The sequence below is a fragment of the Ammodytes marinus genome (genome assembly GCF_949987685.1).
Source record: "Ammodytes marinus genome assembly, chromosome: 4".
NCBI lineage: Eukaryota > Metazoa > Chordata > Actinopteri > Uranoscopiformes > Ammodytidae > Ammodytes > Ammodytes marinus.
In genome coordinates, this window is record NC_137233.1 from 12532848 (window position 1) to 12557001 (window position 24154).

Below are 24154 nucleotides of genomic sequence, written 5' to 3' on the forward strand. Positions count from 1 at the left end.
GGGAGGAGGTACAATCAGATCGGATCTGAATAACAGCTTGTCATACTTAATTCATTTTGCACTTATTTGTGAAACCTTTGTGTGGCTTGGCAGCAAAAACAGGCCTTTGTTTAAGTGAAACTTGTTAACAATGAATGTGATGCTTTACTGTGAGCTTTTAAAAACCTTGTTCTGTATGTTGTTGCACGGCCAGCCATCATGCACATAATTTCATTGACTGGAAAAAGCTCTTGTTCACTTTGGTTGCAAAGTTCAAAACTTTTTACGGCTATTGCACAATGCTTTATTTAAATGCTATAAGAAATAAATGTTGAAGCTGTACACATGTGGCTGTTACACGATTTTCAAACCCCTTAATACCTGGTTACGTTTGATGTCTTTGTTGGCAGAATCGTTCTATTCATCATTATGACTGCACTGTGTGATTTTTGCTTTTTCAAAAGTTGCGTAAGCCTCGTCTGACATCTGAGATCAACCAAAATTCATGGTGTAATTTGCATGTTTGTGCGGTTTTGTATCAGTATGGCATACAATTCTTCATGACCCAAATGATCTTCTCCTCCCATCATCATAGCTTTGGTCTTAACAACAATGCATTACATAGAAAAAATGCCAGTTTCAATATGTCATCCAATACCAGAAAAGTGGATACAGAAGATTTATTTTTCTCTGCAGCATTGCAGTCACAATCTGTCAATATAATAACGTTTTCAATATCTATTCCATTTCCATCACACCAACAGACAGGCAATGTTGTGTAGAAAGTAAAAAATCAGCCTTTGCCTTATGAGGGTTATCTTTCAAAACTTCAATCGATAATTTTTCTGCATCAGTCCAGACAGTGTGTTAATCATATTGGTGTCAGAGGTCGGTCCTTAATGGGTTATTATTGGTGTACATTTTAAATCTTATATTACAATATACTCAGTCACATGTAGCATGATTGTTGACTTAACATCAGTATTTAAGTAAAAGTGAAGTTTCCATTCAATTTCCTGATTGACAGGCATAGTTTATAAAAGCACAAAGAAAATAATTAATATGTACAGTATGAGCTGCAGGGTTGGTGGAGCTGAAGTCATGATGCAAGAATATAAAGTTAAATGAATGCAAATATTGATATGAAGGGATCAAAAGCAGTAAGCTAATGTTCTGCTGTAGTCACCATTAATGAAAACTCAAGGTCAGTTAACATGAATGAAAGCAGGAAAAACACAAGCACTGTATCACCACAGTCTGAACGTTTAGTGAGGAGGCATGAAGAAGGACCAGTGTGACAGGACATTCATATACATTGCTCAACAGAGGACTTATTTTGTTCCTCTTTGTACTTTCTGTAAATCAAGAAAGAGCACAATCCAGTCTTGACTGCCAACCCCCCTCCAAATGTTTTTTTTTTATATTCTTTTTTAATTCATAGCCACCTTTCTGCTAGCATTTCGTCACATTTCCCAAGGATAGACCATTTGTCCTTTGGCAAGAAACTCAGCTTGAGAAGGTAGGCTTACGAGCTATTCTGACCACATTATACGTGTTCAGTCCCGGTGCATCGAAACCAGGCGACAAGCCCCGCTTGTCAAACGTGTAGAAGTTAAATAATTGGCCGTCTTGGGCTTCAAGGGACACAGAGGCTGTGCCAACTTTCAGAAGACAAGGGTACTCTTTTTCAAAAACCACTCTGAACACCCTGTCCTCCAGGTGGTTTAGCTTTATTGTCCTGTACTTCTCTGGGATTAGCTCCTCAATCTGAGGCCCAAACTGTTGCATGATCAGAACCCCGTCCGACCCAGCTTTGATCTCGTAGAATGTGATATTGCCATAAGTGAAAATGCCGACATAGGGTGCTGGGTTAGGGGGAGGAAAGAGGACCTTCTTGGCCTCCCTGTAGGCTTTTTCTATGGCAGGGATGATGCTGTTGTAGGCTTTGGTGACCACATCATGATTTTGAGACCGACTGCCTGCCATGAGCACCACAAGACCAAGCTTCAGTCTGGGCACCAGGGAGAAGGTGGCGGAGTAGCCGTCCAGATCGCCATCTTTGCGCACCACCTCGTAGCCCCGCAGCTCGTTCACCTCCCATGGCGTACCGGTGCGGTTGGCAAAATAGTCCTTGTCGCACCTGAAGAGTGGGGTCAGCATGATCTTCAACGAGTCTGGCTCCAGCAGCTTGCGGGGATAGGCGCCTAACAGCACCATGGCGAGCTTGGCCAAGTCTGCGGCGGTGGAGAACATCTGACCTGAAGGCCTGTACCAGCCAAGGTCATAGATGGGGGCTGCCTTCCCGTTGGAGTACACTCCCACAGCCATCTGGCTCTGGAGGCCCGGGGTGATGTCGAAGCCTGTGTCCTCCATCCCAAGCCGGTCCAGGATGTTGTCTGTGATCCACTTTTGGTAATCAACTGAGGCCACTCGCTCTGCCATCACGTGAGCCAGCAGCGAGAAGGCAAGGTTGCTGTAGTGACACCTGCAAGGAGGTGAGTGCAAAAGATCAAAAATCCTGTGGTTTAGAACATGAGAGAAAGAAACCATTTAACCATGACCTTCCATTAAATTGTCCACTCTCTGTTTTGTATGGTATGAAGGTACAGCCAGCCGGTGCTATGCAACTGGTGAAAAATGTTGCCTGACTCTGTCTCTACATAAATAAATCTTCACACCAAAACCTGTAAGCCTCACTGATTAAAACATGTGTAAAAATGACGGTAAACATGGTTTTATGGGGGGTTTTCTGTGCTGGACAGCTTTAAGCTCATTCTGATTTAATAGATCAAATTATAACATTTATATTTCACATTGTACATGCTCTTTAATAAAAATGGAAACCTCAAATATAATTGATTGAATAACATTTTCTTTTTTTTCTTTGCCAATGATCAAAACAAGATTTGAGTGTTAATTATGCTATTAGGTGGACTGCAGTTTCAGAAAGGGGGAGAGTGAGAACAGGAGAGATTGTTATTTTTTAAAATATTTTGGCAGTCTCTAGGCACACCGTGGACCCATGGATATGTTAGAACACATTTAAAAAGTGCATTTAGCACAACATGTGACCTTTAATGTCTGTATGGTTCTGGTGATGTATGTATATTGATTTATGTTTATATGTATGTTACAGTTTTACAATGATAAAGAAACCAGTGGAGATACACTGAAGATAAAAGAAAAGCAAGCCTTGGTTCTTCATTTCAATATTGGACTTTATCTATGTTAGCTGGCTGTCAAGCCGTGCTCCAGGATACGCGCTGCCAGGGCAGTACACTGTTTTTGGCTGTAGCTTAATGGTTACCTTGCATACATGAGAATGATGACTTGTATCAATATTTTCTTCTAACTCTTGACAAGACAGCAATTTCTTAAAATGTCAAACTAGACAGAGATTACACAAAGTATGTTTTTGTCAGCAAATAAGGCCCTCCATAGCCACATTTCCAAGCAGTTTATTTACTGTTGCCCTTGAGGCATGACGTCACTGTTTTATAAGGTTTTTGAAATTTTTATGTTTGATCTTTTATCAAGTCCAAAAAGCTTTTACCTTTGATACCTGGTCTCTGTGAACATTTCTCTTTACTTAAAAGGTCAGTGTAATGCAGCATGCACCGTTGGAGAGATTATATGTTTAGTAAGATCTGTGCCAGTTACATTTGACATTTAATCCTCAAGCTAAATGAAAGGCTAAACATCAGTGGTCACTGTCTTTCACCTGTACACTATGCTTGTACTAAATCTGGGTCAATAAACAGACAACCATGAAACGACATTCATGCATTTTTATACGATTTACCATTCCAGAATGCACAATAAACATACATATTGAAAAACTGAAACAAACATTGCAAAACAAAGCTTACTTGGTGCCTGGGTCTGCGACAAGGACGTCATCTTGTAGCAGATCGATCGCAGATTGTGTTTTTCCTTTCCATAGCAGATTTGTGGCCCGGAGTCTTCTGGGTAGGCCTGAATCAGCCCATGGTAAACAGTGTTAAATAAGATGAAACTGCAATCACAACCAGTAAGCCAGTGTTCTGCTGCTATCTCTCATGAAAACTCATGGTCAGATCAGACTATGACGATGTTAAAGTGGTTTAGATGAAAGCAGGAAAAATACAAAAGATGAACTATGATTGAACGAACAAGACATTACCGGTACATTCTTTTCGTCTGTCTGTCATGCTTGGGACATTAATGCTTTTCTTCACTTTTTACTTAACTGCTGGACATTTTCTTTTTGCCTTTGAAAAGTAGTGTGTAGCTAAGTTTTAATTTCAGAGTTCATTCTTCAGAATGAACACTGAGGCTGTGTTCGGAAAGCCATACTTGCGTCCTACATCCTACATACTCACCATCTATATACTGCATACTGTCTATTCAAAGATCGATTGCGTATGCGAGGTGCGTCGAAACGTTTTCAGTTGAAGTATACTCAAGCAATGAAGAATTTCTTCTTCTTCTTGTAAGATTCAGGCAGTGTTTAGCGTATAACCGCCCTCTACAGGTTAGATATTGAACTAGATTTTTATAGTCCTGTGTTCATCATCTGTGTTTTAGACCTCTTGTTTTATAATTATGTTTTGAGGCGGAGGATCCCTCCGACGACGCTCTCTGTCCGGCTCATCAGACAGCACTCAGCTGTCTGTGAGTTGAGCTGGGCGAGCCGCGTTGTGTGGAACAGCGATCTGTTCTGATCTCCACTATCAGCCTCACATCACTCATTTCACTTAGTAACTCTAATGTTGTTAGGTATTTATCTTCATCTCTTATCTATTGTAAGAGTTTATGAATGACTGCACGTACAGTTGTCAGATCGCGGACCCCAAACAATGTCGTTGCCTAGCACTTGCTCGAAAATATTTAATTTTCCTGTGCGGGTAGAATTGACCCAGTGCATTGTGGGGCGGTTGAGTAGGTAAAGTATAGAATCGATTCATACCCAAAATCTTCCCGGAAGTTAGTACTCATCCGGGAATTTCTCGCATACCCAAACTCGCATACCCAACCGTCACATACTCAAATTGAAGTCAAAATGAGTATGAGTAGGACGTTAGTATGGCTTTCCGAACACAGCCAGAAATTGACAAGCTGAGACATTGTGCGATATTTTAATATTCATGACTGTTCTTGCTTCAGGCGTTTCTCTCATATTTTCTATTCTTCTATATTCATTACACATTGTAAGGGATGAAAAAAGGAAATGCTTTTTCAGACAGTTGCCTCTTGCTGTTCATGCATGAACATACATTGTCTTGCTGTATCTCTTTTGTGTTGAATGCTGCTATCCATTTTAATCTCCAAAATGTTCTTGCAGTCATTTCATATCTTTTTTTAGACATTTACGGTTCCTCGCAGATGTTTGGGGTTATATTTTTTGCATCATTAATAGTAAGTATAGTATTAAAAAAGAAACAAGTCTCCAACCTCCAAAACCATGACATGTTCAAATGAAATGTTACGACTGTGCTTAAAAAATTACTTTAACAATTATTCAATTCATTATAACTGCTCTAAAAGGGGAAACAAATCCTTAGATATCTTGTAAATGTCTTGACTTTTGTTTCAAATACCCCAGAAACTGTTCTTCCTTCTCCTCTTTTGTTTGAATGTTTGTTTGACCTGAGGGATGTATTCTCATTAGATGTCGGAGACTTGCATTTTGTTTCAGCAATCTCTCACTCTGGAATTCACTCTGCTGTATGTACCTGAGAGCTGGCTGGCCATCCTACGAAGGGTTACTGAGGAGGAGCGGATTTGAACCTCCCCGCTGTCCAGGAATATCAGGCCGTCGGTCACATATTTCAGCTCCGAGTCTCGCGTCTTCCCGAGGGGGTTCTTGATGGTGAAGTTCTCCACGTATTTCTCTAGGGGGTCGTCTAGGGAGCCAATCTTCCCGTCCTCCCACAACCTGTACATCATCAGCGTCGGGAAGATCTTGGACAGGCTGGCGATTCTAAAAAGGCAGACAGTTGTTTTATAAAACTTCACAAGTGTCTTTATGTTGGGCACACTGATGCAGTTTATTTTTCTTTTTGCAAACTCTTGAGTCTTGCCTGACTGCTTCTTTTTGTCTCACTTTCATCAAGCCTTCATTAACATTCAGGAAATTGCTCATGATGTACTAAAACAACTATATATGTTGTTACATAGTACTTGTTTTGAGACACTGTGGACATGGCAAAGAATAGGCTCGTTCGACCTGTCGCCGTCTTGCTAAGACCTGCGCAATTATGACGCTCGTCTTGCTGAGCGCACAGCATTATGGTTAGACTTTTTGTCCCACTTGCACCCGCGGCTGGCTGCGGCTCGGCTGCTTGAGACTTTGAAGTCCCGCGGTATCAAGACGGACACAGACACTGGAGCAAGTCGCTGCAGTTGCTCCCCACCATAGACATTATAAAGTCTATGCTCCCCACGGGCTGCGGGAGCGAAATGTCTGATGGGAAACGTCTTGCTGACAGGCGGAGCTGAGCGCTAATTGGGAGTTTAAACCCCGTGCCTTTGATGCGTTTCCCCAATTGGTTAGGCAAAAGTCTGACGTCACCGCTCAAAATTAAATTACGATCCATTCTTTTTGATTTTAATTTATGTTTAATCATGAGGCCGCCACAGTATGCATAAATGTACTTAATCAGAGTTAAACCTCCACTGATCTGAACCCTTGACATAGAAATAATTTGGATGTGTAACTCTCCTGTATAGATTTATTTAAAAGTGACCACAAACTTGAGTCACATAAGATCTTGGTGAAGTGATATCTTTATACCATTAAGATTAAATAATAGGCTTATTTCCAGTGATCTAAATGGTCTGTGAATTGTATTTTACATGTAGTGTCGCAAAGCCAGACCAAAACTACAACAAGTAGTTTGTTTGTTGTTACACATCATAATACAGTTCATCATATCCATCTCTACAATAATAATAAGGGATATTTTCTTAGACCTTCTTTAACTTTATTTAGGCCGATCATATTCGTTATGTGAAGGGAGAAATACTAAACCTCCTTTATTTGGATTAGTAAATCATTCTTTATCACTTAAAAGTAGGTTTTCTAGTAAAGTAACAAGAAAGATAAAGATGTGTGGGGAATGGGGATATTATATCTCGTTTCTTGTTTTGAAAATGCCCCTCGCTTTTAAAGTGTTTACTCGTCTTTGTGTTGTGTTCTGCTTCTAATCGGTTGTAGCATGTGTAGCTCTTCTACGAATATGTTTCTAATGGGCCTTCAAAATAAAACTAGAAAACGAACTGCATCCGCAACAAAGACGCTACTTCCGACGGCACGAGCTGTCCGGCTTCTGTCAGGCTTTTTCGTCACTCCCCCGACTGCACTCGGCTGCTCTCGTCTACTTTCCAGACGAGCCACAACGGAGGTCGAACGAGCCTAGTGTCTGCCTCCACTTAACAAATACCACATGCTGCAGAAAAAAAAAAAAAAGTCTCCTTTTAATTTAATTTCATTTAATTTTTGGATCATCAACGCGGAAGATGTTGCTGTGGTTAAAGACGCCGCCTGGAGACGTGGGATGTAATCCCGGCGCTGGAAACCTTTAATTTCCCTGGTGAAACGAGACGGTGTGGATCCGGCTCCCCCTGGCAGCATCTGAAGTCCTCCTGCATCCACACTATTCACGCTTTACTTTAGTATTATGTAAACATCTGGTCAATGATCAAAATCCTTTGTGATTTTCTCTACTTATGACATCTATTGCAGCATGTCCGTCCTGGGAGAGGGATCCCTTACTTTGTCAACTCTCCCTGAGATTTCTTCAAACATTTCTTTTTAATCCCGGTAAAGGGTTTTTTACTGGGAGTTTATGTTCAGCCGAGCTAAGGGTGTAAGGGCAGGGTGTCATATTGTATCATATTGTATCATATTGTATGGAATGTAAAGACCACTGAGGCAAATGCCAATTTGTGATATTGGGCTATACAAAAATAAACTGATTTTAACCATATGGCAACCATAGGTAGCCTATGCAACCTATGGTTGCATAGGCTACTTCTCCTAAAACTTGATCTGGTTTGCATCAGGTCTCCCACATTGTCTTCATGCTGTGTCAGTAACAGGAAATGTAGTTCTTTATGCTGTTTCACATATCTTACAAGTTCAGAAGACTTTTCACCACTCTGCTCAGAGACGCCATGTGATCTTTTTTGATTTGTCCAAAATTACTGTGAATTGCTGTCATATCCTTAACCCTACAATACTCTTTTCAACTGCAGACACACATTGTGAGTGTTTCACAGTGCAGGTCACCAGGGGAACTGAAAGCACAGTAAAACCAAGATGGCATGTACTGATAAATCAATGAGTACTGAGCTGTTACATCATGGGTAACATGATCGCCATCATGCTCCGACATCAGTTACAGATCAAGGTCAGGAGCTGCCTTGCAGATGTGGCTTAGTTGCCCCCTTAACAATTATTTAAGATGTATCTAATAATATTCATCCTGTGATGAAAACACATTGCTTCCTGCGAAAAACAGGAAGCAATGTGCGTGCAACAATCAAAGAGACACTGGTTAGTGAACAGCAGCGTTTGCTACAATTTCACACCAGAAGTGAATTACTGGCAGCGTGGACGAACAGCATTTTAATCTACATGTTGGGGAATAAACATGCATTACTGGACAGTTTTCCATTCAAACATGAAGAAAACGTAATAATGGACACAGGGCAATGTGTTGTAGAACAAATTGTCTCTATTTCTTGCAAAAATCATGTGCAGGTCTCACCTGTAAATTGTGTACTCGTTGGGGGGTCCTGAGTTAGGGTCAGTGCCATTCCTTTTCCCAAAGTTTCCGGTCCACAACACAGTGTCGTTTAAGATCACAATGGCCGACAGAGACGGAAGACTGATGGGGTTGATGCTCTGCCGAAGTAAAATGTCCACCTGGGAGAGACAGAGTATAGAGTGAGGAGCTCCTTTTGAAATCTTTATTCAGTTAAGTTGGGTGTATGTGTAGAGTTCTTCATTAAAAATAGCTTCAAGGAAGTGAGGCTCATTATTTCCCCCTGCCTCTAGTCTTTATGCTAAGCTAAGCTAACCGGCTTCTGCCAGTAGATTCATTGTTAGCATACAGACACGTGAGTGATATTGATTTTAATGTTTTATTATACATTTTTGTACACGGCCTGAAGTCAGTTTTATATCTAATGGTGCCTTTTCATTCCATGGTACAATAGTGTTATTAAATCTCAAATATCCATATTGGATTTATATTAAAGTTTAGATTTCTGTTGACGGTTACATTGTACGTTACCTTATTTAAAGTTCTTCTCAAAATTCAAACCGCATAAGAGAACACAACATCAGCACACATGACATGCGCTAAATTCCCACACTCTGCTGTCTCTTTCTTTCTCGCTCCTCAAAAATCCGATTTTTGTGCAACTTCAATAGTAAATGGTAAATGGACTCCACTTATATAGCGCTTTTCCCTGGTTTTTCACAGACTCAAAGCGCTTTACATTGTTTTGTAGTACACATTCACCCAATCACACACACATTCATACACCGATAGCAGCAGCTACCACGCAGGGTGCAAGCTAACTCTCGGGAGCAATTCCTTAAATAGTGAATAAAGACTAATAAATACGCAGATAACAAATACAATATTAGACAAATAATGTACAGTCATATGAAAAAGTTTGGGAACCCCTCTCAGCCGGCATTATAATTGACTCTGCTTTCACAAAAAAAATATAAAAGTGGTATGTCTTTAATTTACCAGGAACAGCTAAGTACTGGGATGTTTTCCAAACATAGATTTTTTGAAAAGCAGTATTTGGTTGTATGAAATAAAATAAAATGTGAAAAACTGGCTGTGCAAAAATATGGGAACCCTTGTGGTTTTGTTGATTTTAATGCCTGTAACAGCATGTAAAACTGATGATTTTAAACACAAAGTTGGTTGGATTATGTTGTTAAGCCTTGAACCTCATAGAATTGCCTGTTTAATCATGAGAAAATGTATTTTAGGTGCCTAAATGCAAGTTGCACTTCTCTTTGACTCTCTGCTGAAGTGAGACAGAATGGGATCATCAAAACAGCTCCCAAAAGATCTTAAAAACAAAGATTATTCATTGTCATGGTTTAGGGGAAGGCTACAAGAAGCTTTCCCAAAGGTTTCAATTGTCAATTTCTACTGTAAGGAACGTTGTCAGGGAATGGAAGGACCCAGGCACAGTTGCAGTTAAACCCAGGTCTAGCAGACCAAGAAAAGTACAAGAGCGCCATATGCGGCGGATTGTGAGAATGGTTGCACACAACCCAAAGATCACCTCCAAAGACCTGCAAGAACATCTGGCTGTAGATTGTGTATCTGTACATGGTTCTACAATTCAGTGCAATTTGCACCAAAACATCTGTATGGCCGGGTGATGAGAAGGAAGGCCTTTCTGCGCCCACGCCACAGATACAGTTGCATGGAGTATGCAAAAGCTCATTTAGACAAGCCAGCTTCATATTGGAAGAAAATGCTTTGGACTGATGAGACAAAAATTAAGTTATTTGGTCTTTATAAAAAGCAGATGTTTTGGTGCAAATTGCGCTGAATTGTTGAACGATGTACAGATGCACCATCTGCACCATCTGCAGCCAGATGTTCTTGCAGGCCTTTGGAGGTGATCTGTGGGTTGTGTGCAACCATTCTCACAATCCTCCACCTATGCCGCTCCTGTTTTTTTCTTGGTCTGCCATGCCTGGGTTTAACTGCCACTATGCCTGTGTCCTTCCATTTCCTGACAACGTTCCCTACAGTCGAAATTGACAATTGAAACCTTTGGGAAAGCTTCTTGTAGCCTTCCCCTAAACCATGACAATGAACAATCTTTGTTTTTCAGATCTTTTGGGAGCTGTTTTGATGATCCCATTCTGTCTCACTTCAGCAGAGAGTCAAAGAGAAGTGCAACTTGCATTTAGGCACCTAAAATACATTTTCTCATGATTAAACAGACAATTATATGAGGTTCAAGGCTTAACAACATAATCCAACCAACTTTGTGTTTAAAATCATCAGTTTTACATGCTGTTACAGGCATTAAAATCAACAAAACCACAAGGGTACCCATATTTTTGCACAGCCAGTTTTTCACATTTTATTTTATTTCATACAACCAAATACTGCTTTTCAAAAAATCTTTGTTTGGAAAACATCCCAGTACTTAACTGTTCCTGGTAAATTAAAGACATACCACTTTTATATTTTTTTTGTGAAAGCAGAGTAAATTATAATGCCGGCTGAGAGGGGTTCCCAAACTTTTTCATATGACTGTATATTAACAACCTACAAATGTCATATCTTAGTCACAGGGGCCATTTTTCCTCAGAACAAGTATTAACTTTTTACTAACAGCTTGATTATACTAATTTATACTAATGTAGTTTTATTTGTATGTAGAGCGCTCATATATACACACGGGTGAAGTTTAATTTCAAACACGGGCTCCTCTCATTCATATTCTGTCCTGTTTTGTGTTTGCTTGAAAAAAAAACACATGATGAATGTTAATCGCACAAACGCAGTTTATTCCTGTGGTGAAATCACTCAACCCCAAAGTCAAAATTGACAAACCTGACAATGTCTGTCTGGAGGTCTTGAACTAAGCATGGTGGCAAAAGATGTATTCAGACTATGAGTGAAAAGGATGTTCACTCACCACCACCCTTTTCTCTCTCCGTTGAGCCCCTTGCCCTTTTCTTGAAGAAATAATTTTTATTTTTCTGAATCAAATGTCAACCATTGTACATTGTAAAATGTCAGGTCAAGATAACTATGATTTTCAGGGACATTCTAGTCAAAATGCTTACTTGTTCTACTTGATTATGGTAATGGACTCGAAGTACACACTCAATGGAGTTCTGTCAATTCAGTCACATCTTGGTAAAAAATAAAAAGATTTCAGGGAGCAGTGGTTTTGTTCTTCAAATATGAACTCACACTCATGTGTTTTTCTCCCTCAGCTCCACGGGAACACTCACCATCCATGTGTGTGGCTGTGACACAGGTGAGAGCTATGTACTGTAGGGGCAGTATGTTTTAGTTTGTTTAGTTTGTATTCAAACCGTTCAAAGCAGTTAAGATAAACTTTCATTAATTTTTGTTTATTTGTTGCTTTTTTAAATTAAAAATAGCTATCTTGCTTACGCCTTCCTAACCTTACTTAACTTAAAGGACTCTATGTTGCACCCCATCTCCTCCTTCTGTTGTATCAAAGTATTGTCCAGCCCATCCTGCTCTACTGTTCCACCTGCTTCTTTAACATGCTCACTGTCAAAAACCGGGTCAAACTCACACGTGTCACAAACATTGCTGCCAAATTAATCGGTCTCCCCACACCCACACTGTCAGAGCTCAATGTCAAGGCCATCTCACGCATCGCACTTACAATAGCACAGGACAACACACACCCACTCAACTGCCACTTCACTGTCATGCCCTCCGGACGCAGGTACAGGTCCCTGTTGTGCCGGAGGGCTCGCTATGGCAAAAGCCTGGTGCCTGCAGCCATAGCAGCCCTCAACAAAAGGCCAAGATAAATCACCCCAGTCCCACCCTGTTTATATATCCTGTATGTATGTTTACTTTGTGTCTGTCTATTGTCTGTCGGCGTGCAGCCCATAAATGTACATGTGATGTGGAAAAGAATTTCCCCTTGGGGACAATAAAGTCTAAAGTCTAAAGTCTAAGTCTACACATAACATCACCACAAACAAAGAAATGTATAACACAACGTAATTCTGATATCAGACAGTAGTATTGGTATCAGCCAATATCAAAAACCCAGATATTACTTACTGTAAATGTACAACTTTGACAAATATATCAGTTTTATAAAGACATCTTCCTATGAATTTAACAGTAGAAATCAATTACATAAGCTTGGTAAGTGAAATCTACAGGTACATCTAAAATATTCTTTGAAATTAATTGTCTCAAATGTTCCCCTGTAATGAATATCAACCATATCAATATATGCTAATTATTTCCATTCCTGATTTGGCTTGGAGTGTTTGGTTACAGAGATGACCGACAGCAATTTTGCTTTTCTGCAAACAGAAATGTAGGAAGTTCTGCTCAAACTTAAACTATTGAATTAATAGTTATCTCTTTAAAAAATGATCTGATGCTGATATTCCCCAATTCTTTCTCTGCGTGCAGTTCTGCATTGTATTTCTATGCGTGTGGGCGATCAACTGGTAACACTGCTGTTACCCGTGTACAGAAACAAATCTTTTTCCTCGGACAGACACTCACAGTTTTTCATCTGCATGTTTAATCTCCTCCTGTCGAATGCGACTGCAGTTGGTGTGTAGGATTACCGAGCATGTCAGCCTGCAAATCTTCCCCAGACTTCAGTGGGAATTGCAGAAAATACAACCTTAGCTTTAAATCTGTGCGGGGTGAGTGCTGCCCTCTGCTCACCTTTTCCAGGGCCTCTTTCAGACTGGGGATAGGATGCTCAAGCGCCAGAGGCTCGGGGAAGCGGGGACACATCATCTCTGATTTGGAATTACGACCCATCTCATCATCTTTGATGGAAAAAAAGGAGAAAAGAAGAAAGAGAAAGAAAGAGCAGGGGAATCACAGGGGGAGAGACTGTTGTAATACCCACTTGGTATTGATATTATAATGTATCTGAGGCACTACACAATAGCATAGCGTGGTGTAATTTGTTGGCTCAAGGCATTAGGCTATTCATTTTCTCTGCTTCCTAATGAACCCCGTGGATTTTACGCCTTACAATTTGACTAGATGTATGATACACAACTCGCATTATCAAAAGAGATAAAGCCTGGTCCCACTGTGAACTCTGAATGGACAATATTTCAATATTTTTCATTGTACTCAGGACCTTATTTGCCTTTACATTGTATAGGACCACTATACATGCGGAACATTGTGCATCAGAAAATATGAATAAGAGACTATGGAGCTTTCCTTTTTCCTATTAATAATGTCACCCGATGTGCCTTCACTCTAGAATAATATGGAGTTATAAACCTGGACTGTGCTTTGGAGAACAAAGCAACTTGGCCAGGAAACTGATGAGGTGATACTTTACATGATAAAAGCCCACTTGCAGAGTTAAGCGGTTGACATGGTCTGGCACTGTGTTTGACTTGCACACTGATTTTCTGACAGTTTAAAAAAGTATTTCACCTTTATTCTTTGATAAAATCAGTAGCTTACGGTTTTAACATGTAAAACTAGTGTGTTACGCAGAGCTGTTTCAAGTGTTTCAGGGACCCTCCTCAAGCAAGTCCTCAAGGGTGTGGAAGCCAATTTTATATTGATTAGTTTAATTCTACTCTAGTTTCTACATTCATTATTTGATCATTGTATGAAGTGTATTTCCTCTCATCTTAACTACTGGTGTATCCTGTCTGGATTTTCTATTGTAATTAAATCAATTTGATGTGGGCTGACTATGTGTGAGCCATCCTGGAAGCTCCAAGACTCAAATTAGCATTAATGTCATCAAGAGCCAAACTTGATTGTTCCATTGTTATTCTACCTATCTATGTCAACCATTCTGGAGCTCATTTTCTGTATACAAGTCAGTCAAGACCCTGGCATTGCTCTGAGCAGGATGCTATGGATTTTTCTCCATGCATAAATGCTGACCATAATCATCTGTATTGTCTTTTGGAACTAAGTAAAGATTTGTTTTCATATTGGACTTTCGTGAAGTTTTCTTCAACCAAAAAACTTCTTCCACAAGGGCGAGATTCAAATCAAGTGTCAAAAAACAATGAAATACTTAAATGGTTTAAGGTCTTAAAACATGCAAAGTCTTAAAGTGTGAGGCGTTAAAATAGACTAGTCCCAAATAGGCCAAGGCTCACTATTAGTGGTTAGTGCAGCTCCATCATGAAAGACAGACCTTAATGCCTAAAGAAAAAAACACTTGCAGCAAATGCAACATGCTCCATCCACATTTTATCATCAGAGTTTGTGTTTACCTGGCAAAAGTTTTGGCAGTAGAAATTGCCATAAGAAGCATCCTGTCATCACCAGTGACAAAACGAGGAAGAACACCAAACCCAGCTGAGTCCATTTCACCTTCATCTTGTTGGTTTTAGTGAGTCCACCGGGCTTGACGATGGCAGCGGGAGCAGCTACAGCAGGTGTTGGCTTGAACACACAGACAGACAGACACAAAAACATACAACAACACACAGTAGGTTAGCCAAATTGTTTGGTTATACACTTCTAAAAAATGCCCCATATTTGTAGATTCTCTGAGCAGATATTCTCCTCCAGGTTATCTGTTGGTTAAAAAAAGAAAAGGCATACATCCTTATCACCTGGTTCCCTTTACGAGTGATCCCTGCTACATTTAACAGTACTCACCACCTGATTCTGCACAGGCCAGAGCAGCAAGATAGACTGGATTACCAGCGACACAGAAATCTTCTTATCACTCAATGGACATCCTAAACATTTACTCCAAGTTGGTTCTACTGTGTGAGTGATTCCTAAAGCCCAAAGGCAGTGGATGGTGTCCCATGGAGGTTTTCCTGAGCAGGAGGAAGGCACAGACACAGAGTCTCATCTCTGATTTCTTACTGACTGTGCTGTAATCCCGAGCTATGGGTGCTCCCTTCCCTCACAATTCAATTTCCTCCTCTGCAGCCACAGGCTGTTGACATCATAATCCCCAGATTTACTCCACCGAAGCGGCCGGGGGAAGTCCTAATCCCTAATCTCTGTGAATCAATTCACTTCAGTCCAGCTTCGCCTTGCAGAGGCAACCACCACGAGCTGACAAAGATGGCACCAACTCAGCAAATACAAGACGCAGCCAGAGCATGATCTGAAAATGACAATGCTCGGGGGTGAGGGAATGACAGATCATTTGATATATTTAGGGTAATTTAGATAATGATCTAGAACAACACGCACTTCTGTCAACAGCATTTTTCAGTCCGACCACTGACACACAGCACAAACTGCACAAAAGGACATGCAAGAGTCCAAAAGCAGGGGATTGCATGTATTTATTTTAGATTTTTTTTGTCACAAGAACAGTAATTGAACTCACTGGCAAACAAAATACCAATACCAGTAGTTATGTACCACAAACAGCAAGATGTGAAATATAAAACTTGCCAAGCAGTTTGACCAAAAGTGTCTCATCTCAATTTGGTAATCAAGAGCAATGCCGCTTAAGGTTCATATAAGAAGTATTTCTGGTTTAATATGTATAGTTGGTCATTCCAGGTAATACTTTAATAAAACATGTTTTAAAATATGTTAAAAAAAATCTGCGTAGAAAAATAACATCCACCTGGTATTTTATTCACTGATTTTTTTATCTTTATCTCAATCAAGCACATTTTGAAAATCTCAGCTATTAATTACGTTTCATACTGTTACTCATTGGGAACATCGAGTGAGTATAATTTCTTCACTCAGCTTAATCCCAAGATATTAATGGTTAACCCAAAGCTCAGTAGTGCATTTTCATGATTATATGTATGATGATGCCGTGCGGGAAAATGAAGTGTGAAAGCACGCTGCAGCTGATCCTGGTTGCGTAACCTGTAAAGGCTGCATGGCACAGCAGCTGGCCCATTTCACCACCCAACCCATCCCCCCCCCCCCCCCCCACACACACACACAAATAAAAGTTCCAAAATGTACTAGACCCAACACAAACCCTGTCTGTTTGGTTCTGTATATTTCCCTATAACCGTCTTTAATGGCCATTCAACATTACTGTAGTTATTTTCAAAACTCTGAACCAAAAATCTCCACTTCTAAAGCACTTTGATCAGCTACACTTTCAATAAGCATCCTGAGCACCATTCTAAATATTATTACAGAAGGAGTTTTGAATGATGAATGATACATGCAGTTCTTAAAAACATACAGAAAATGCATTTTCAAGATCTGTAAGTAGTATTTTTTGATTTAGAAAATTGAAACTTTATCCAAAATTTTGATTTTTAATTTTAAAATGATGCAAATTAGTCCATGAGCCAGGGGGGTTGATCGGTATCATCTGGGGGGAAAATGCTATCATTGTTTTTTGGCAAGGTATAAACCCCTAGTACTAGAAAAATCACGATAGCAGTGACGGGTTGGTAGCGAAATCACTTTTTTCAGCTCATGAAGTTACTAACCCCCTAAGATAAATTGCGTTTTTTGGATCCGGTGTATATCTGGTTTAGGATGGAGTGGATAGAATGGACAAATAGGGAGCCCTATTAGTCCAGCAGATATCTGAATGCATTTTGCTTTTTTTTATACAAAGCTAAATGCATTCAGATATCTGCTGGACTAATAGGTACTCAAGGCACTCTGATGTGGACCTCATCAGGCCTTGGGTCTCATTAACCATACAAAATTGGGAGAAGATGAGACTGTTGCTGTGTCTTGATTCAGGGGTTGCAGCCTACGTAGGCTGCATTTGAAGACCGATTGCGTCATAGCGGCGCGCAAAGGCTGTCCCATTTGCAAGGCTCCTTGCAAGGCTCCTCATATGCGGCCGAGAAATGCAGCCTTCGTTTCACGGTTTTGAAGGCTGCATCAGATGTATCCTTCGTGGCCCAACATATCCCAAGATTCATTGTGTTTTTTTCAGAGATTGCATAACATAAAATAAAAAATAACAAAACAGCAACGTGTTGCTCCATCGAATATTTCAAAATAGAACACTTCCTGTTGATTTTGGGGCGGGGCGCCAAGAGGCTTTTTTGTTTGTACTGGGGATTATTACATTGCTGTATAAAATTTGGTGCATCTAAGTGTAACACAGCCTGAGTTATGATCAAGTAAAGGGTTCATAGCGTCCGTTTTTGATGTTTTTTGGCGAATGAGGCGCCGGTGCTGCAAGACGGTGGTTCCGATTAAAACGAGCTTTCGGGTATATCATCTTCCATGTGGGAGGACATACCCTATCATATTTTTTTTTGCACAGAAAGTTGTTATGTGTGCACTTTACTCTGCAATCCTGCAATGTAATGTGGAGTTATGACTATGACGGAATTTTGGCGAATATCGTCCGGCATTGCGTCATAGTAATTCGGAATCAACATTTTTTTTTTGGTGTATCCTCATTGTCTTATCAGTGTCCCTAGAGTTTTCGTTTTGCTAAATATGTTCCTGCTAGGAGTTATTAATTTTTGAACATTGTGATGATTTTCGAGTCAGAAATTCACATATTTCAAATTAAAAGACTTCCTGTTGATTTTGGGGTGGGGCTTCAAGAGGCTTTTTTGTGGTGCCTGCAAAGATACGTTTGGGGTTTAAATTTGGTGCAGCTAGGTATAACACAGCCTGAGTTACGATGAATTAAAGTTTCATGAGTTTTTCAAGTTTTGCATGACGGGAAGGGGGTGAAAAGTGCCAAAAATGACTACAAATAATAAAGAAGAATAAGAATCCTGGCGGTTTCAATAGGGCTTCGCACCGGTCGGTGCTCGGGCCCTAATAAGATAGATATTGCAACATTTGCATATTTATTCTACCATTGAAAAAACCGGATAATATTGTAAAAAAAAAGAAGAAGAATGCAAGTACTCAACTGGCAAAGTTTCATAACAGTATCTAGAAGATAAACATTGTACCCCATTCACCTGCAATGTCATGCCTTAGTATATTTTTAATTCTCAATACTTTTTGTATTGAGAATTCAATTCCTGTATGCTTTTGTGTTTTTAAGTCTGCGGGAATGAGTGGCTGCTCTTACCTGCGCTAGAACCCCATCCACTGAGGTCTCTCGAAGGACTTTACTCCCCGCCTTGCCCATAGTTGCGCTGCAATCGGCTGTTGCATGAAAAACAAAAATTAGAAGTTGTAGCTTCTGCACACAATTTGATGGCCTTGCTTTGCTTCATCACTGTCTAGTGTACTTAACATACTGGTGTGAAGTAGCTGTCTGAACAGGTCCACAGATGTTGAAGTAGAGCCGGAGTGCATGAGATCGACAGAAGCAACTATGATTTCTGGTACACATTTTCTTATTGCTGGAACAGCTTGAACCTCCCTCATACATAAAAATGTGACAATACAGACCAGTGATGAAAAGCACATTCTGTACATAGAAACTATTTTTGAGGTAGGCCTACTTCTACTTTTCAATTTGATGATGCCCTTTTACTTCATTACTGATGAGGGAGAAATATTGCAATTTCTACTCCACTAATTTATCCGTCAGCTACATCCACACATTACAGACTAAGAATATGCAAAAAAAAAAATATGATCAATTTAGATATATTTTTTAACTGTGCTAAAGATGATACTATCCAAAAATGCACAAATGTTCTCCAATCCTCACCAGCTGTCACATTACACTGCTGCCTAGGCAATAAATAGTTTTGTATCATGGCTCTCCTTTGAGATGTACGGCGACCTGTTTTACAAGGAATGAGGAGAAGGACATTTGCTAATTGCTGATCTGAAAATGGACCCTCTTATGGCCTGTGATGAGACCGAAGAAAGGCAGTGTTTGGATCACAAGTCAGCCCAGGTGCCTCGAGAAAGACCAATGGACAAAGACCATATTTATTTGCGTAATATTTTTTACATATATTATTGGACTTAATGTTCTCTATGTTAATCGTTGATAAGTGTTTTTTGTGCGCACCATCTGACCACAGCAATTCACTCTTGTCAATCAGTGAACATACCTGGCAATAAACGAGATTCTGATTTTGATTCCAAAATCCAGATCCATTTTATTTCTCCCCAGAGGGGCAGACAGTGTATATCAGTGAAAATGGTAATACAATATCAAATCATATACTGTTAAACTTAGCCAGCTATCTGAGACATTAGAGGTGCTGCTGGCCTTTTTTCTTTTTTTACACAGCATATTTTTGATACTATCAAAGCACAGGTTATTGCAAAGCCTATAGGAATCAACGATTTCAGTAACCAAATCTTAGTGCTGAGAGGAGTGATGACGTCTAAAAGTAACTCACGAAGAGCTTGCTCGCAAAATTAACTTTCAGTTTTAATTGGATGTTATTGCAAGAACTTCTTTACAGCAGAATTATGAATACAGTCTCTTCAGCCTTCGCTGGACAGGATGTACCGTAACACCTCTCTCTTTCTCAGTCTACCCTTTGAACAAACATCACCATTTCTATTGACTGACATTGTCCATCCAGGAAGGGAACTTTTTTGGAACATGATGTAATGTTTCACAGTGTTTTTGTTGCCGTGGGTGAGCCTTTTGAGGCACTTGAATTATGTAAGACAAATCTGACCTTAAGTGTTTTCATTCATATCAGAAATCACAACCATGACTCAGCTCAACATGAATACAATTACTAACAGCAAGTTTTAATTATAGCCCTTTTTCAAGCTACAGGAATGATTGTTTTGATTCCGGTTTAGTCATCTCACAGCAGCACAATCATTCAATCTGTCATTTAAAGCATTCAATCCTGAAAAAATCTAGGAAAGGCAAGGTTATGTATATAGCACAATTCAGAGACAAGGCTATTCAAAATGCTTTACAGGGGCATACAATGAATACTCAAGAAAATTGCATTCAAGAGATAGTAAAAACAAAGAAAATACATCAAGATTCAAGATTAGAGATTAAGTATTTAGACAGTGCTGTAGAATGGCTGCAATTAAAATGACGTGACTGACAATATAGTTATTTTCTATTAAGCCAATTTAAAACTTATTTAATTCCAAATTAATACAAAATATTGGGGAATCTGTATTCACAAAACCAAATAGAACGTATTTCGAGGCAATCTTTGCCTACATTTGACATCATGTAGGCCGCTCTCATCCATGTCTGTTCGGACTGAAGTCTCTAAATGGATCGATCCCATGCGATGTGTCTTACTTACTAAAGCATTCAAAAACGAAATGATAACTTGACATTTTTACTTGATTTAACATGAAAGTGATCTGTACAATAAGTTAAGTTAGGTTAGTTGAGTTACTTTATTAGTCAATGGCTAAATTGAAATTAGTCTTTTTGCATATCCCCTCTCAAGTTACAACACTTCGGAGGGGGTCATCATAGCGCAGGGTCAGCCATGGTACAGCGCCCTTGGATCACTATTGGGTTAAGTACCTTGCTCAAGGACACAATGGTAGAGATGGTGGGCACCGTAGATGTAATACCAGCCACCACTAGTATGACAAATAGCACCCTCTTGTCTGGTGCCGGAGATCAAAGTTAGAGATGCACTGATTGATAAAATATCACCATGGCAGATACTGTACTTGGCTCTAAAGTAATACGAGATTACATTGATGAATCTTTGGTTTCAACAGATGGGCCCTCACTGTCAAGGGAGTTCTGCTTTTGTTCAAATATTTAAGAAGCAGAATAACTGCACGTCACGTAGGTCTGTTCATAATAAAATAAAATCTCTTATATATGCATATAAAACATTGAATAGCAGACTGTGCACTCTATTGATCGACTGTACTTGGCAGCAGAAGTTAGCTGGTACCTAGTTTTCAAGCTCACCTATGTTTGCTCAGTCAGGTCTTGTTTTGATTGAATGCACTGCTGAGTTGCTCAAACTGATGAGGCAGATGTGCAAAAAATCCTGTTTTAAGGGTCACCATTGGATTATCCTCATACCACAACGGCTATAATAGTTTTCTGATGTTGCATCTCTATAATATTATATAGAATTTTGATGTGATGTTGCAGGAGAACATTTAATTATGTGGTACGGCTATGTGACACCCTACATTTCTAGAGTACCTTTACTGTAAAGTCATGCTTCTAGCATTGCACCTGCAAAAGTAGCCTCATCAGAATATCTGCCTGCATTACACATAGCAGAGTCTCAGAGCTATATGTTGTGTACTTTTACAAGTAGCTCCTCATCTTCCCTATACCTTTAGTAGGCTAATCACCTCAAAACAGAACTTGCGCCAAGGTTGTTGTCCGTATGTTCGCGGAATGCCTTTTATTTATTTATTGTTGTGTAGTTTCCAATCATTTTATTTTTTTAAGTGGCTGAATTTCCTCTCAAAACGAAGATGACGCTGGTCATGATCAGGGTCAAAACTTCCGGCCATTTTGTTCTTGTTTGAAAGGTTTACGGTTTACAGACAATAAAGCCTCTTTTAATATTTTGATATGAGAGGAATTTCAGGCTCTCATGGACAAAAAAAAACTTGAAATTGGAAACTACACAATATTAAATACATATAGAAAGGGACTTCAACCTTGGCGCTCCCAGCAAGTACTGTTTTTCGGATATAACTACACGAAGGGAAGATGAGATGTTAGTAAAATACCACTATAGATTTTTAGACGTATAGCTCTGAGACTGCTATGTGTAACGCAAGCTGAGAGACTACAGCGAAAGAACAATTTCTGGAGCCGCCACTGATGTCACCTATTAGACCTGTTCACAAGAAGTTATATTCAGGAGTAGTGTTACATCTAAGATGACATTAAACTATTGAGGGAGACGGATGTACCTGCTTCATCACTGAGTTCACACAAGGCAAACTGAATCTTATTTTCTGGCTGAAATGATTCGGATTCATACGGATGGGACGGAAAGGTCAACCAGTAGCAGAGTCGAGGATTAATTAAATAAAAGAAAAAGAAATGTGTGTGGCCCCCAAACCAATCAAAATGCCATCAAATATTTAGCACCGAGCCAAAACCTGACTTAGCATTTGGGTAGTTGTTCACTGTGCCAGGGCTAATGAGCCCAAATCAGCTGCCCCTTACAGAGCTGCTTCTGAAGTGCTGACCGACACGCATCATTTCAGCTGTGTCATTACCTCGTTGTTGGTTGTTGACGGTCCCATAGCTACGATACATCATTGTATCTTATATATGTCAAAGTCTACCCTACATCCAGTACACTGTAGAGAGCATTGGGACTTGATTTTATCAATTTATTGTGGCGCCTACAGAATGAGACAGGTTATGAGTCATATGAGTGGTTTGTTTTCGCTGTCTGCATGAAAAGAGCTTTTTAGAGTTGTCTCGATGGACAATGATAGTTACAAAGAATGCATGCTGTTTAAAACAGGACTTACTGTCTGCTGCAGTGACGCAAATTCTCATTCAAACTTCATGTAATCGTCATTCAGTCATATATCCCAACGTCCAGTAACATTCTCATTCTTGTCATATTTATGCCATTCACAAGGCAGCTTAAAGACAGGCTTAATTTTTATTATGCAAATGTATAAGTATTATGTGAGAACATTTCCATGTGATTTTTAAGGTAACGTGTTTTGACGTCACATACTGTAGATTTTTCAATTTAAAGTTCTATAGGCCTAGAGTTTAAAGAGTGCATTGCAGTCAAACCTTCACTCTTTATTAAGCAGTTTGAAATAATCTCCTATGACTTAACATGTTCATTCGCGTGCCTGTGTCATCATGTAATCACATTTTGACATGAATAGATTATAATAAAGTACAGTATGTGCCAAGTGAACTGAAGATATAAGCCTGCGATGTGATCTGTCTCTCAACCCAAGCAACTTCCATAAAATCTAAAAAATTTCATTCAAAAGTAACTTAATCTTTAAAATATCGTTTGTTTACGTGAACAATGTAATGATGAATAACAATATTTTGCCAGGCTACAGTCATCAATTGCATACAAGTCAAATTAATATCAATATTTAAACGCTTATCTCTGTAATTTGTTACAAAACATACACTTATTACTTGTTGTATCCCATTAGGTGCATTCATGACAGGAAGCAACATGAAACTGCAGTCATTACCATTAAGGTGTTTCATAATGATTCAGTTTTTGAAGATCCAAATACATCTGCTATGACGTTGACCTATTCAGAATATAAATCAAACTATCATGTTTAAAGGTTTATAAGAAATGCAGAACATTTATTAACGAAGCGATATGTCACATGCACAAAGCACCTAGAGTCAAAGCTTTGGAACAAGGTGTTACATAAGCTGTAATGAATCAAGCACATCATTTCTAGGCCATGCTACTTCCCCTACATTAATGAATTACTTGAACACTTACCTTACGTTCCGAATCTATTGATTGCTTTTTCTTCCTTTTTATCAAAACAGTCCGACAAAAAATATACCGTTTTTTCTCTGTCTGGGTTTGGGAGCTCGGAGCAGTATCCTGACAGATGTTGGTATCATGGTTATGGCTAAATCCTGTTTGTATCAAACCCAGCATTCTGGATTATCCATCCCAGCC

At 39.5% G+C, this 24154-nt stretch overlaps 1 protein-coding gene across 1 annotated transcript; it reads right to left on the minus strand.

Annotated features, from left to right (window-relative positions):
- Positions 1 to 1485: 1485 nt before the first annotated feature.
- Positions 1486 to 18759, minus strand: lactbl1b (lactamase, beta-like 1b; the record flags this gene model as incomplete). Its single annotated transcript, XM_080025982.1, has 7 exons — positions 1486 to 2464; positions 3849 to 3954; positions 5694 to 5941; positions 8733 to 8890; positions 13425 to 13531; positions 14966 to 15137; positions 18700 to 18759. 7 exons carry the CDS (start codon positions 18757 to 18759, stop codon positions 1486 to 1488), a joined length of 1830 nt encoding a protein of 609 aa, XP_079882108.1.
- Positions 18760 to 24154: the final 5395 nt, after the last annotated feature.